The following is a 14,178-nucleotide window of genomic DNA, read 5'->3' as shown; positions in this document are numbered from 1 at the left end:
GCGGTAATTCAAATTAGAATGGTTTTGGACATGCACACCGCTGCTCAAGGAGAGACCTGTGCTATAATTAAGGTTGAATGTTGTGTATATGTTCCTGATTTATCTGGTAATGTATCAGCTGCTTTAGATGTCATGAAAAACCAGGTAAAAGCAATGTCAAATGAAAAAAATCCCTTTCTGGACTTCAGTACTATCTTGGGTGAAGGGTGATTGGTGGAAAATTAATTTACCATTGTTATAGTTGCCTTGAAAGTTCTGTTCTGTGAACCTTGCATTTTACAATGTATTATGAGCTTTGTAACCCAAAGGTTGGTGTCATTCTCCCAAATGGTGGTCGGAGAGCCAGGGTGCAATATATCCTTATGAATGATCCTCATATTATGAGTTAAGAGCATCAAGAGGGGGGAATGAAGGAGGAAACAGGACAGGCTCTATCTTGAAAGCAGGACTCCATCTTGGGCCGGACTGTGGATTTTGAGCTATATGCCCAGTATCTATGGAAACAACACACCAACTGGAAAACCAGGCCCCCAGAAGGGAGAGCCCGGCCTAAAAGAATACCCTAATTACCTGTGTGACCGAACAGAATCATACATTCTATTATGCTTACTGGGGAATGACCACAAACCTATTGATAATTGTCCAGTTAACTACCTAGGTTTAAGGCATATGAATCATGGGTTGACTTTTGATTGTACCTTTCTTTTTCCTTTGTTCAGACTAGTTTCAGGGAATTTGGGGAGGTGGGTTTGGGCACGTACGCTTAGGGTATATAAGGTTTTCACAAAAACTGGTCAGGGTCCTTGGCTAAGAGGAGACTCTGCCTTGGGCCTGCCAGTGTAATAAACTGCACTCCACTATCTGCATTGTCCTTCTGGTTGAGTTTGTTTCCCAGAACGTGTGGCTACAACACTATAGTTATGCAAGTTGTCAACATGGGAGAGATTGGGTGAAGGGTGCACTGGATTCCCCTATATATTTCTTTGTACCTTTCTGTGAACTTATAATCACTTCAAAATAAAAAGTTTATCTTATTAAAGACCAAAGTTCTAAAAATATTTTTTTTAATTTACTTTTATTTATTTACTTGACTGTGCTGAGCCTTAGTTGTGGCATGCAGACGCTTAGTTGCAGCATGTGGGATCTAGTTCCCTGACCAGGGATCAAATCTGGGCCCCCTGAATTGGGAGCTCGAAGTCTTAGCCACTGGACCACCAGGGAAGTCCCTAAAGACCAAATTTTAAAAGAAGAAAATTATTTGAATAAATACTTCATCAAAGTAGACAGACCAGGGAACCAGGGAACTAAGGAATCAGGAAACCAAGAAAAGAAGGAAAATGGTCAATTTGATGAAGAGGAAGGTGAAGGAGGAGAAAAGGAGATGGTGAGGATGCTGGTTACATCGAGTAATGAAACCAAGAAACAGAAAGCAGTTTTGTGACTGCTGCTAGGGAATGAACTACTAATGTACACTACAATACGGATGGATCTTGACAGCATTATATAAAATGAAAGAAGCCAGAAAGGTCACATATTGTCTGGTTCCATTTATATAAAGTGTCCAGAATAGCAAAGTTCCATAGAGACAGAAAGCAGATTAGTAGTTGCCAGGGGTAAGAGGAGGTAGTGTTTTAATCACATTTTCTATTTTCTGCACTTTATGATGTTTTGACTTCTTGAGGCCTTTGTGGACCCAGAGCAGGACTGCCCCTCCCAGAGTCAGCTGATTTCTGGAGACAGCAAGCAGCCTGCTAGAGGACATCCCTTTGATGAGCAAATCAACCAATCCAGAGAGCAATTCCCAACCCAACTCATCTTATCAGTGTGGAACACAGTCCCCACCCTAAATCACTCCAGGCCCAGTTCTGGACAACTAGGGACCACCTCTACAGCCCAGGCTGCTCAAAGTGTTTACCTATCTAACCTCAAGTTTGCTCAGCTTGCTAACCCTGCCCTGCCTTGCCTTTCCCACAAAAATCGCCATAAAGGCTCCCACCCACGCTTCCGTTTCTCTTCTTCTGCCTCCTGATCACCCCTGGCACTTTTCTGTGAGGCTCTGCCTCCTGTTTCTATGGATCTGTGAGTATAAAAACTTCATCCTGAAACTTTCCTGGTGGTCCAGTGGTTAAGACTCTGCACTTCCAATGCAGGGGATGCAGGTTTGATCCTTGGTCAGGGAACTAAAGTCCCACATGCCATGCAGCCAAAAAATGAATAAACAAAATTTTAAAACCATACTTCATGACAGTCCTATCTGTTTCTGTGTACTTTACCATATCTAAGCAAAACAAACCCCATGTACATTTTAATTTTTTAAATTTATTTAATCAGAGGCTAATTACTTTACAATATTGTAGTGGTTTTTGCCACACATTGACATGAATCAGCCATGGGTGGCACATGTATCCCCCATCCTGAACACCCCTCCCACCTCCCTCCCCATTCCATCCCTCAGGGTCGACCTAGTGCACCAGCCTTGAGTGCCCTGTCTCATGCATCAAACCTAGACTGGCGATCTATTTCACATATGGTTATATACATGTTTCAGTGCAGTTCTCTCAAATCATCCCACCCTCACCTTCTCCCATAGAGTCAAAAAGTGTGTTATCTCTGTGTCTCTTTTGCTGTCTCACAAATAGGGTCATCATTACCATCTTTCTAAATTCCACATATATGCATTAATATACTGTATTGGTATTTTTCTGACTTACTTCGCTCTGTATAATAGGCTCTAGTTTCATCCACTTCATTAGAACTGATTCAAATGCATTCTTTTTAATAGCTGAGTAATATTCCATTGTGTATATATACCACAACTTTCTTATCCATTTGTCTGCTGATGGACATCTAGGTTGCTTCCATGTCCTAGCTATTGTAAACAGTGCTGCAATGAACATTGGGATATACGTGTCTCTTTCAATTCTGGTTTCCTCAGTGTGTATGTCCAGCAGTGGGATTGCTGTGTGATAGTATGGCAGTTCTATTTCCAGTTTTTTAAGGAATCTCCACACTGTTATCCATAGTGGCTGTACTAATTTGCATTCCCACCAACAGTGTAAGATGGCTCCCCTTTCTCTGCACCCTCTCCAGCATTTATTGTTTGTAGACTTTTTGATAGCAGCCATTCTGACCCATGTACATTTTAAAACGGCAAGTGGGGATGGGAGAGAAAGTGTTTAAAGTGTATATGGTGGCCATTTGGGGTGATAAAAATATTCTGGAATTAGGTAGTGGTAATAGCTGCACAAGACTGTGAATGTGCTAATTGTCTCTAACGGTAAATTTTATTCTGTATTTCTGCATTTTGCATTTCCACAAAGACAATCATGTTGTTTATGAATAAAAAGTTTTAATTAAAAAAAAAAAGACCAACAGCAAAAAGACCCAGAAAAAGATGCACAACATCAGTAGCGGTTAGGCAAATGCAAATTAAAATCACAATGAGGTACCACTACACACCCATTAAGACGGGTAAAACTGAAAAAACCAAAATATGAAGTATTGGGAGGAATGCGAAGCAAATGGAACTTCCATAAATTGTTGGTAAGAATCCAAAATGGTACAGCCACTTTGAAACACAAACTTCCAGTTTCTTATAAAGTTGGTATACACTGAATCATACAACCTCACAATTACACTCTAAGGTTTTTACCAAAAAGTAATAAATACAAATAGGAAAAGGAGTATGTCAAGGCTGTTTACTGTCACCCTGCTTATTTATACGCAGAGACCATCATGAGAAATGCTGGGCTGGATGAAGCACAAACTGGAATCAAGATTGCCGGGAGAAATATCAATAACCTCCAATATGCAGATGACACCAGCCTCTTGATGAAAGTGAAAGAGGAGAGTGAAAAAGTTGGCCTAAAACTCAACATTCAGAAAACTAAGATCATGGCATGTGGTCCCATCACTTCATGGCAAATAGACAGGGAAACAGTGGAAACAGAGACAGACTTTATTTTGGGGGGCTCCAAAATCACTGCAGGTGGTGACTGCAGCCATGAAATTAAAAGACGCTTACTCCTTGGAAGGAAAGTTATGACCAACCTAGATAGCATATTAAAAAGCAGAGACATTACTTTGTCAACAAAGGTCTGTCTAGTCAAAGCTATGGTTTTTCCACTAGTCATGTATAGATGTGAGAGTTGGGCTATAAAGAAAGCTGAGTGCAGAAGAACTGATGCTTTTGAACTGTTGTGTTGGAGAAGACTCTTGAGAGTCCCTTGGACAGCAAGGAGATCCAACCAGTCCATCCTAAAGGAGGTTGGTCCTGGGTGTTCATTGCAAGGACTGATGTTGAAGCTGAAACTCCAATACTTTGGCCACCTGATGCGAAGAGTGGACTCATCTGAAAAGACCCTGATGCTGGGAAAGATTGAGGGCAGGAGGAGAAGGGGACGACAGAGGATGAGATGGTTGGATGGCATCACTGACTCAATGGACATCAGTTTGGGTAAACTCCAGGAGTTGGCGATAGACAGGGAGGCCTGGCGTGCTTCGGTCCATGGGGTCGCAAAGCATTGGACACGACTGTGACTGAACTGAACTGAACTGAATAAATACGTATGTCCACACAAGGATCTGGGCGATATCCATAGCAGCTTTATTCAGAACACTCAAAACTGGAAGCAACCCAAATGTCCAACAACTGGTGAATGAATAAACAAACTATGGTTCAGCCACACAAGAGAGTATCATTCTGAAATAAAAAGACTCCTGAGACATGTCACAACGTTAAGTATAAAAAGCGTTATGCAAAGTGAAAGAAGGCAGACAGAAGGGACAACACTTACGTTCCATATACATGACATTCTAGAAAAGGCAAAACTAGAGACAGAAAAGTTAAATAAGTTGTTCCCAAGGGCGAGTAGCAGGGGGATGGGACTGATAGCAGAGGGACACAAGGGACCTGCAGGGGTAAAGTTAACATTCTGTATCTTCACTGAAATGGTGGTCAGATGACTGCATGCATTTGTCCAAGCTCATCAAGTTGTATACTTTAAAAAAAAAAATGACTTTTATCATATGTAAATTATATCCCTATTTATTTTCCCAAAGGTGGGAGGATACCAATGGCCAAGGATCTAGTAAAGGGTACTGGCTGAAGACACACACAGTTTCTTGGCACACATCTGCAATAGGCTGGGTCTGAGGAAACCAACCTACTTAGCAAAAAGCCCTAGCTAGATCTAGGGTCCAAATCCAGTTCCTGTCACTCCGCTCATGTCTGTGCAAGTGCAGTGGGCTGACCTTGAGTGCCTTGGTTACCTGGAAGGAGGGATTATGGCCATTATGTATGGTTATGAGCAGGAATAAAAACATGAGGTGAACAGTCTAAAAAGGGCTGAATGCTCTGCCTGAAGCCAGTGAGCAAGACAAGATTATAATGAATGAACACAGAACCAAAAATACAAGTAAAACTGCTTCTCTCCAAATCTTGGTTTTCTTCAATTCAGCTAATACTTCATAAGATGTTTCATAAGCCCCACATGCCAGGTACCGTATAGCTTTCTCTCTAACCCTCTCAACAGTTCCTAAGGGTGGCCCTCCCACCTGAGACTGCAACAAGGAGGGCGAGGCAGCCAGCGCCTCAGGAAGAGCTTGGGTTCCACAACCACAGGGCTTGCGTAAGCATCCCAACTCTGCCCCTTGCTGGCTGCTGTCCTGGAACAGTCACTGAATGTCTTTGAGCCCCTCAGTTCTAGTAGTAACAGTGATCACCGGAACAGTCATCTTTCCCCACCTTCCTCCGTAAGTGTTGTGCCTCAACAGTGTTCCTTGAGGGCTCTGCTTTTAAAGAAGTCTAATCTAGTAGCCAATGAAGATTAGTTTCCAAACCATCTTAGGGGCAGCTTGGATGGCCTTGCTTTTCCTCTTCAATGTGACAAAAAAGGAAGGGGAGTCATCTCTTCCATGTCCGGACATCTATCTCGTTACTTCAAGAAGAGTGGGGGTAATACAAGTATTACCTCTTGTATCAGTCAGGGTTCTTCAGAGAAGCAGGACAAGTAAGATGGAGATGAACACACATGAAAACATATGGGAGGTGGTGGGAGGCGGAGAGAGGAGGAGACAGAGAGAGAGACACACAGACAGGCATTTCAAGAACATGTGTGATTGTGTGGGCTGGCAAGTTCAGAATTTACGTGGCCAGCTGGTGGTTGGAAACTCTTGGGCAGGAGTCAATGCTGCAGTCTTGAGGCAGAATTTTTTCTTTCTCACTGAAACCACCTCCATTATGCTCTTGAGGCCCTTCTGCTGATTGGATGAAGCCCACCCACATTTTGGGGATTATCTTTTTATTTAAAAGCAACTGACTGTGGATATTAACCACAACTACAAAATGCCTTCACGGCAACACCTAGGTTAGTGTTTAATTGAATAACTGGGTTATTCAGTACAATCGCCCAACCACCTTGACACTGAAAACCATCACACTTGTCCTGGGTGGTCCTCTGACATGCACAGAGGGGGCTAAGAATTCCTACTCAAGCTTTCAAGAGAAGCAGGAGTAGACTTAGGAAGAGCAGGATTGTCTAACAGGAAAGTAACTACCTGCCCTTTCTCAGAGACTCTCCATCCACAGGTGGGTCTACTGTGCACACTACTCCCCCAGATGAGTTCTGTGACATAAACCAAGAAACATTTTGACCTAAGATCCAGTAAAGGGATCTGAGTGATCGGGGGAAAAAAAGAGAGAGAGAGAGAGAGGGAAAACAAAGACACAGACTCCAAGCTCTCAAAAATAAAAAATAAAGTTCATTTATTAAGGAAAAGTTTAACACATGATCCATGTGCAGAACCCAAAACAAAATCTTCCATGAGTTCCTGCATGATCCATATTTCTACATGTACCATTCAGAACACACACACCCACACAGGCACATAACATACACAGGACTGTCTAGTTATCAAGACCTGCTGGATGGCAGTTTTTCATATTCCTCTTATTCACACATCCACTGACATGGTTTACAACAGAGTCACATAATTTTATTGTTCAGTAAAACAAAACTACTTCCACAGCATCACCTTGATTGAAACAAAAGAACATGGCTGACAGCAGGCACCTTCACCATTACTCCCCACCACGACTCTGGTAACCTCAGCTCAGCACCATTTATGTCCCCTGGCCAGGGAAAGACCCGGGGGTACAAAGGACATGGAAGAAATGTCACAGGCTGATGCTGTGAGTGCAAACAGCCTTGCAACTAGCAGGACTGTCTAAAAGTATTAACCATGATTTCAATACAAACCGTACTCTTTCCTTTCCTCTTAATGGTCTTGGAGATGCGTAATGTACCTTGGAAAATGAAATTCTAAGGCAGACTTGGAGCCGACTCCTGTACATCAAGTCAAGCCTTTTTAATTTTATTTCCACAGAGAAGAAGCAGCTTTGTGTTCTGAGCTAGGTAGATGCCAGGGCTCACCTGAACATCCAATCAGCCATGAAATAAACTGATACAGACTCCCTTGCGGTGAGTAGTGAATAGAGAGAGCCATAAACAATCTCACAAACTGAGATTCTGCACTTCCAAAAAACATGAGGTGAACATGTAGTGTTAAACAGAGATGATGTTCTACAATTTAGGATGGGAGAGATTTGAGGAAAAAAGCCAGGCAGGAGAACAAGGAGGAGGAAAAGATTTTCCTAACATACCTGTTTGGAGATCATCACTTTAAGACAACTTTGCAAACTGCAAAGTTTGCCTTTCGTGGGGGTAGAGGGTAAACGGTGAGCATTATCAGCCAGTGAATCTGACTGGAGAGGTGAGTACAGAGGAGTTAAGCTGCAGGTTCTAGGCTAAGACACACCACACAGTCACATCCGTCTGGCCAGGGTCTGTGCACAGAAGGGCTCTTAGCAGCACAACATAAATATAAATAATGCCACTTGTGAATGGTACAACTTCTAGAAAAAGTGACTAGAGGATGCCAGGTCACGCTGTTCCCAGCAAGAACCTGCATTTAAGGAGAGGTATACTACCTGCAGGGAGTTGGAAACCTGCTCCCCATAGCAGCGTCTGCAGGAGGGAACAAAGGGCTCTGAGAAGCTACCTCTGGGCTGATGGAACCTGGGGCCGCCCTGGGGAGAATGGAAAAGGACACAAAGTGGAACAGTGCTGGGCCAGAAAGCCCTATCGTTTACCTTTGGTCAGGAAGATGCGGCCTCACATTCCTGCAAGCCTTTGCTCTTTTCCTCCCTGATTGGTCTCCTACTTATGCCGGGGCTTCTTCACCAGAAACTAAAGCAGGGCCCAGGAAGAGGCTGCAAAGGCAGCAGGGAGGGAGCCCTGCTTGAGAAGCCCCGGGGGCAGCGGAGGAGTAAGCTTCCCTGAGCTGGGCTCGCCGGCTGCTTCTGTAAAAGGAAGGGCTTCCTCCACTACAACTGTCTGGCCGACCCTTTACTCAACGCCTGATTGCTGTGCAACTGCACAAGGCAGGAAGGTCCCCAAGGCATCCGCCTTGCCCGGGTCTCCTGAAGCAGCCGTGTGATCGGGCTGCCCGAGGAGAAAAAGCACAGCAAACAATCGAACAGGGCCAAGGCCAGGCCAAGCTAGTTTGCTGAAACCCCAAGGCTGCAGCGGTCTCTCCTACACTCCAGGTTCCCTGGGCAGGGGCCCTGAAGCAATAGACCTGGGGCCAGAAGACCTCAGGATCCTGCATCCAGTCGTCGGGTCCCAGCATCCCAGGCAGAGTCTCAAGGGCCGCCTGGACAGGACTGCCTCTAGCAGTGCCCTGAGCACACAGAAGCCTCCAACGTGGAAGCTGCGGGTGGGACACATGTCTGAGCCCCTAATACTGGCCCGTACCTTCTCGATGGAAACAATACTCAGGACCGCTCTGGAAAGACGCTGGAGCCTGGGCTTGCAAATGGGAGCTGATGGTTCTTGAAGTTACACTTTGGTAACCAGAAGCTAGTTAGAAAGCTTGAGGCTCCAAAGGGCAGGGCCACTGCCACCTCCAGCTAGAACCCTGGTCAAGTGAGCACCTGTGAGTGACCACCAAAGAGCCAAAAGAATGGGGGAAAGTGTTCACTTTCCTAAGGGAGATCAGATCACCACTGACTGCATCTTCCTAAGTGAACAAATGATTAGGTAGGTCAGGTGTCAATGAATGAGACAGTGGCTTTGGAACAGAAGAGAAAGAAAAAGGCTGGGGCTGTGAGTGTGGGTCCCGGCCCCCAGGAGCTTTGGTGAAACACAAAAAGTAAACCCCTGATAAAGTAGTGCTGCTCTCCCCACTTTCAGGTAAGAGGCTGGCAGGGGTGGAGGACAGCACGACCCTGTTACCTACACAGGAGTGTGTGCGTGCACACACACACATACACAACTCAAGAGACACAGATTCAGTGAACCTGTGATACCTCTCACACCAAGAGGGAGGAAGAGGCAGCCAACAGCGCAATGGACATTTCCCAGCTTTGTCTGCAGTTTGTCCCCAAACCTGAAGGTTGACCTTGAGGTGAGTCAGCCCTGAGGCTGCCTCTTTTCTGATACCCAGGGAGGCATGCGGGGTGGCGGGGAGAGGGACGAGGGCACGATTAGTGTTCAGAACACAGGAGACCAAAGTCCCAACCAAGTGCTTCCGTTGGAAGTCCAGATCCTGGAGGCAGCTCAGGGCTGGGCACTGTGTTTGCCCACCCACCCCGTCCTCCGGGGCTTGTAAACAACCGAGCACCACATGTAGTGTCAGACCAGCTGCTGCAAACTCTGGGAACTGCCTTTCACACTGGCCTCATCTTCTCGTTCACGGCAAGAATCGGGGTGTCCTCCTGGATGCTGCCGTGCCTTCTGTCCGTCAGGAGCTGAGGTGGGGGAACAGGTCTGAATGCACAAAGTGGCAATTTTCTAAGCCTCCTATGGAGAGAAACCCACCCCACATCGCCATTCTTCCCCTCCGCCTCGTGCGTTGGCAAACATCTCCTGAGTCCTTCCTGCCTTCTCAGGAGGAAATCAGGTTTGCCGATGGGAGGCAAAGTCCGTGACTCCCCGCAGAGGTCCGCACTTCGATGGTCCTGACTAAAAGCTCTGGGGTCCTCAGCCAAGGGGGCTAAGGGCCTCCATAGACGCCTCCTGGATTCAGTTTCCTCTCAGAAGGAGTAGTTGAGTGAGAGTTCTAGTTCACTGAGGAAGGAACAAGTTGCAAATAGTCCCAGATCTAGAGACAGAATCTAAAAACAAAATCTGGTTTTAAATAAAATATAAATATTTTCAATTTTGGCAGCACTTGCTATCTTTCAGCAGTTTGAGCAACTAAGATAACAGTATCATGACCCACGCAAGGAAACCAGAGAAGAGGTGGTGTTGCCAGGGGTCACGGCAAGCCAGAGAGAGTGAAGGCCAAAACCTCCAGCTTTGGGGGCTGGTTTTCAACTACTAGGTGGGCTCCACTACTGGGCGGAGACTCGAATAGGCAGGAGAATACTGAGGTAAAATACTTGGGAGAGGGCTAAGAGGTGGGCCTGGCTTGATAAAGAGGGGCATGCCCACATTACTTCATCTAGGCGTGGTCCGGGCAAGGAGAAAACATGAGGTGAGAGACACTGAAATTTTTAGATAAAGTGAACTGTGCAACAGGGATAATTTGGAGAGGTGGGTCAGAAGGAGAGAGGAAGGCAGTGAAGGGAGGAGGTGGGATCAGGAAAAAGAGGTGAAAAGTTCTGGATACAAATGAACAGAGACGGCGCTGCCGCTAGAGGTAACCTCACATGCAGCAGCGAATCTGCTGCCCACTCCCTACCCTGTCTTCATCCCTACCTGACCCAGGGTACCCAGGAACCAGGTAGGGGTTCCCAGACAGCGACCTTACCTTCCCCCAGAGCCTGGACCCCACCTGAGGCTTTGGGGCCAGGTGCTGGGGGAACACACAGGGGGGAGTGGGCTGGTGCAGGGTCGCACCCAGCTTGCTATACAAAGGCACTGGTGGAGTTGACGAAGATGGGAGCGCTGCTTGGCTGGATCAGCTCGTACAGGGTCAGACACGTCCCTACCACAAAGCCCACGAAACCCAGGATGCTGATCAGGGCGTCCTTGACAATGGTGATGGGGCTCATGCCCTCTGAGTAGTAGGTGGTGATCTCCAGGAGGGGTGGGATGATGAGGGCCAGGGCACTGCTGCTCACGGAACCCACCAGGGAGATGACCAGGTCCAGGCGGGGGATGAGGATGGCCAAGACGCCTGTGGGAGAGAGGACACGCTTGTTGAGGACGACCCAGAGCTGGGAGAGACTGCCTCACCATTCAGCAAATCTAGCCAGTCCTTCTCACAGAAGGGGGAGCTCCAAGGAAGCCAAGGCATCATCCAGCTCAATTTCTCACTGCGCGGATGAGAAAACTGATGCCCGGAGAGGTGGCATATCCCGGGACTCACTGCAAGGTAGGCAGAACTGGGACTGGAACCCAGATCTCCCAGCTTCTCTTGTCACAGTCTGTGACTTCCATCTTTCCGAAAAAAAGGAGCCAAATTACATTCCAGAGCAATCTGGTCCCACTATAGGAGAGTGAGTGGAGAGCAGAAAAGGAGGCAGACCTTCTCTGAGCGACTGCTCATCTTCTTACTCCTGAGGGCACCTCCATCACAAACCTCTCTACTTGAAAGACAAGAAATGAAATGGTGGGGCTGGGGGACCCTCCTTCTGAACAATCCCATGTAAGCCCCATGGCATAGGGTGCTTTCATGCAGCAAAAAGAAGCAGATCTGTGTGCAGGCTGACCTCAGGAGCAAAGCCCCCATGATGACTGCATTCCTGTGTTAGAGCAAGCTGGTGGCTTCCACACCTGACACTTAGCCCGGGTGTATGTGAGGAAGGTGCAACAGATGATAAAGATGAAATGAGGACTACGTGAGGAAACGCCACAGCTTTCCACAGCACACCAACACCTGTGCCACTGGCCAGCGAGTCAGACAGTGCTGTTTAAATCCAAGCAGAGGACTTACTCTATTGCCCATTGACCCTGCTACTCCCCCTAACTCAACTCTCCACTCGGCGGGTGGGGAGTGGTGAAGGCCAATGTTGCATAGGTTTATTGAGGATTATGGGCTCTGGGATTGGGCACTAGTGTTTGGACTCTGGCTCTGTCTTGAGTGGCACATGGCTCTTTTCTACTCCCCAATTTTCTTGTTGACAAGATGAAGATATAAAAGCTCCTGTCAGGGAGGTCGTGATGATCAAAGGAGGTCACACAGGCACTTAACAAAAGGCCTGGTGTACACCAGGCACGAAGTACAGTTAATATTATCACCAGTAGTGTATATTTCGTTGCTCATGGCAAGTGTACCATTAACTTGCTGTTGATGAATCGTCTTCTCTGCTGCTGGGCTCTGGCCAGCAGTTCTGAGCATTGAGACAGTAATCCAAGGCAAATCTATCTCCTCCCTGATCACTATAAGAGACTCTCACTGGACACAGTAGACTCATACTGGAGGGTTTCAGTTCTACATTCATTTCATAAAGCAGAAGCGAAGTTCTGAGCATTGAGACAGTAATCCAAGGCAAATCTATCTCCTCCCTGATCACTATAGGAGACTCTCACTGGACACAGTAGACTCATACTGGAGGGTTTCAGTTCTACATTCATTTCATAAAGCAGAAGCGAAGTCCAATTGCTCTGAGGAAGGCATCACAGTGGTGAGAAGCCAGAACGTCTCAATCCCATGCAGCCGACTATACCCTCCAGATGGACTATCGGAATCGACTGCTGCTTCTTTGGGTGAGCAGTGGGCTACATTTAGAGGCCAGGTTTTAAGAGAAACACTCACTTTTTTGCCTGGAACACCACTCCATGCGGGAAGGCAAGAGGCAGGCTGGGAACTGGGATGAGCAGAGCCACGTCGCCCGTCTCACATTCCCTCACTCTGCAACTGTGCTGTACAATAATGCCACTGTCACTAGCTATCCGAATCTGAATGCACTCGGTCCCCCAGTCACACTGGCCACACTGCAAGGACTCAACTGCCACCTGTGCCCTGTGGCTACTATCCCGGACAGCACAGACCCGGAGCACTCCCATCATGCAGAACGTCTCCTGTTAGCAGACGGCACTGGGAAACAACGACTCGCTGAGCTGAATTCACCTCCGCCACATGGGCACAGACCTCCACAACCTGTCTCCGTGGAAAGACAGCCCTGAAGAATTTACATGATAGAAAGTGACACAACTGGAACTATGGCTCAAGCCCCTGATTCAGTAACATCATAGACCTGATGATCAAGAAAATACAGAATGGTATGAGCAGGAGGAGGGGATCTGGCTGATCAGCAGATCCTGTCTGTGAAGAACTGAGGGGTTCAGATACCGTATTAACTTTCCCAGAGACACACCACAATCATGAGAAAATCCAGTACAGGTCAGCCCTGACCCCTCTGCTTTTCAGAGGACTCCAGACAAGGATTTTGAAGCCTGATAACAAAAGGAGGTACAAGGAAAATGAGTTTCAGATCTGCCTATGCTGCCCAGGGTTTTACAGCTCCAGGGCGATCCCTTCCTCTTTCTTTCTTCTACATTCAACCGTCACGGCAATTATCTCTGAATACCCTCACTGTTCTGAAGCCTTCAGAGTCTACCAAAGGTATAAGCTTTGAACTTGCTCTGAAAGTTTAAAATAGTCTGTTTCAGCCTTCAGCTGTTTCTAAATAGAGCTGATGATGTCCCTCAAATCGTCAGGGTTGAGTTTGGAGGAAAGTTGGAAGTGTTTGTAGGTTGATGACAAAATGATGCTCTCATCACGGAAAACCTAAGACAAGAAGAGTTGATCTGCTATGTGACCTGGAGTAAGACACTTGCCCTCTCTGGGGTCTGGGTCTCTCTCTGCCTAATGTTTAACCACACAGTGGTGGCTCCAGATGTTTCAGTTCAGGTGAGCAGTGGGATAGAAACAGCTGAGGCAGTCATCAGATCTGAGCCTCGGAGAGGCTGGTATAAGAGTGTGGTTAAGTGTCTGGACTCAGAACCCAGGCTACAGTCTACCACTGACCAGTCAGTTACTTAACCTAGTTAAGACATCTTCCCTACTGCTAAATAGGGATGGTCAAATGAGATCATTCAGGTAAAGAACTTGGAGTACTACACACATAACAAAGGCCTCATAAATGCTGGCTAACAGCATTACCCATCCCTGCTCAGGAGCAAGCTGTATGTGACCTGGGGTGTGGAATCAGCTCCCATTCTGAGC

General features: G+C 46.7%; 1 protein-coding gene across 3 annotated transcripts in view; it reads right to left on the bottom strand.

Moving 5' to 3' along the window:
- The window catches only part of SLC36A1 (solute carrier family 36 member 1), a 74,344-nt gene that overhangs the window by 18,853 nt on the left and 41,313 nt on the right, over window positions 1–14,178 (bottom strand). For 2 of the 3 annotated variants that reach the window (XM_061151775.1, XM_061151777.1), the window contains one exon: window positions 6,741–11,184. The exons of the other annotated variant lie outside the window; for it this stretch is intronic. In XM_061151775.1, coding sequence (XP_061007758.1) covers window positions 10,913–11,184 — 272 coding nt within the window. In that variant the 3' untranslated portion in view covers window positions 6,741–10,912. Of the gene's footprint in view, window positions 1–6,740; window positions 11,185–14,178 lie in introns of those variants that run through there. 3 annotated transcript variants of the gene reach the window in all.

This window comes from Dama dama, chromosome 9 (genome assembly GCF_033118175.1).
Source record: "Dama dama isolate Ldn47 chromosome 9, ASM3311817v1, whole genome shotgun sequence".
Lineage (NCBI taxonomy): Eukaryota > Metazoa > Chordata > Mammalia > Artiodactyla > Cervidae > Dama > Dama dama.
This window is presented reverse-complemented; position numbering and strand designations above follow the sequence as displayed.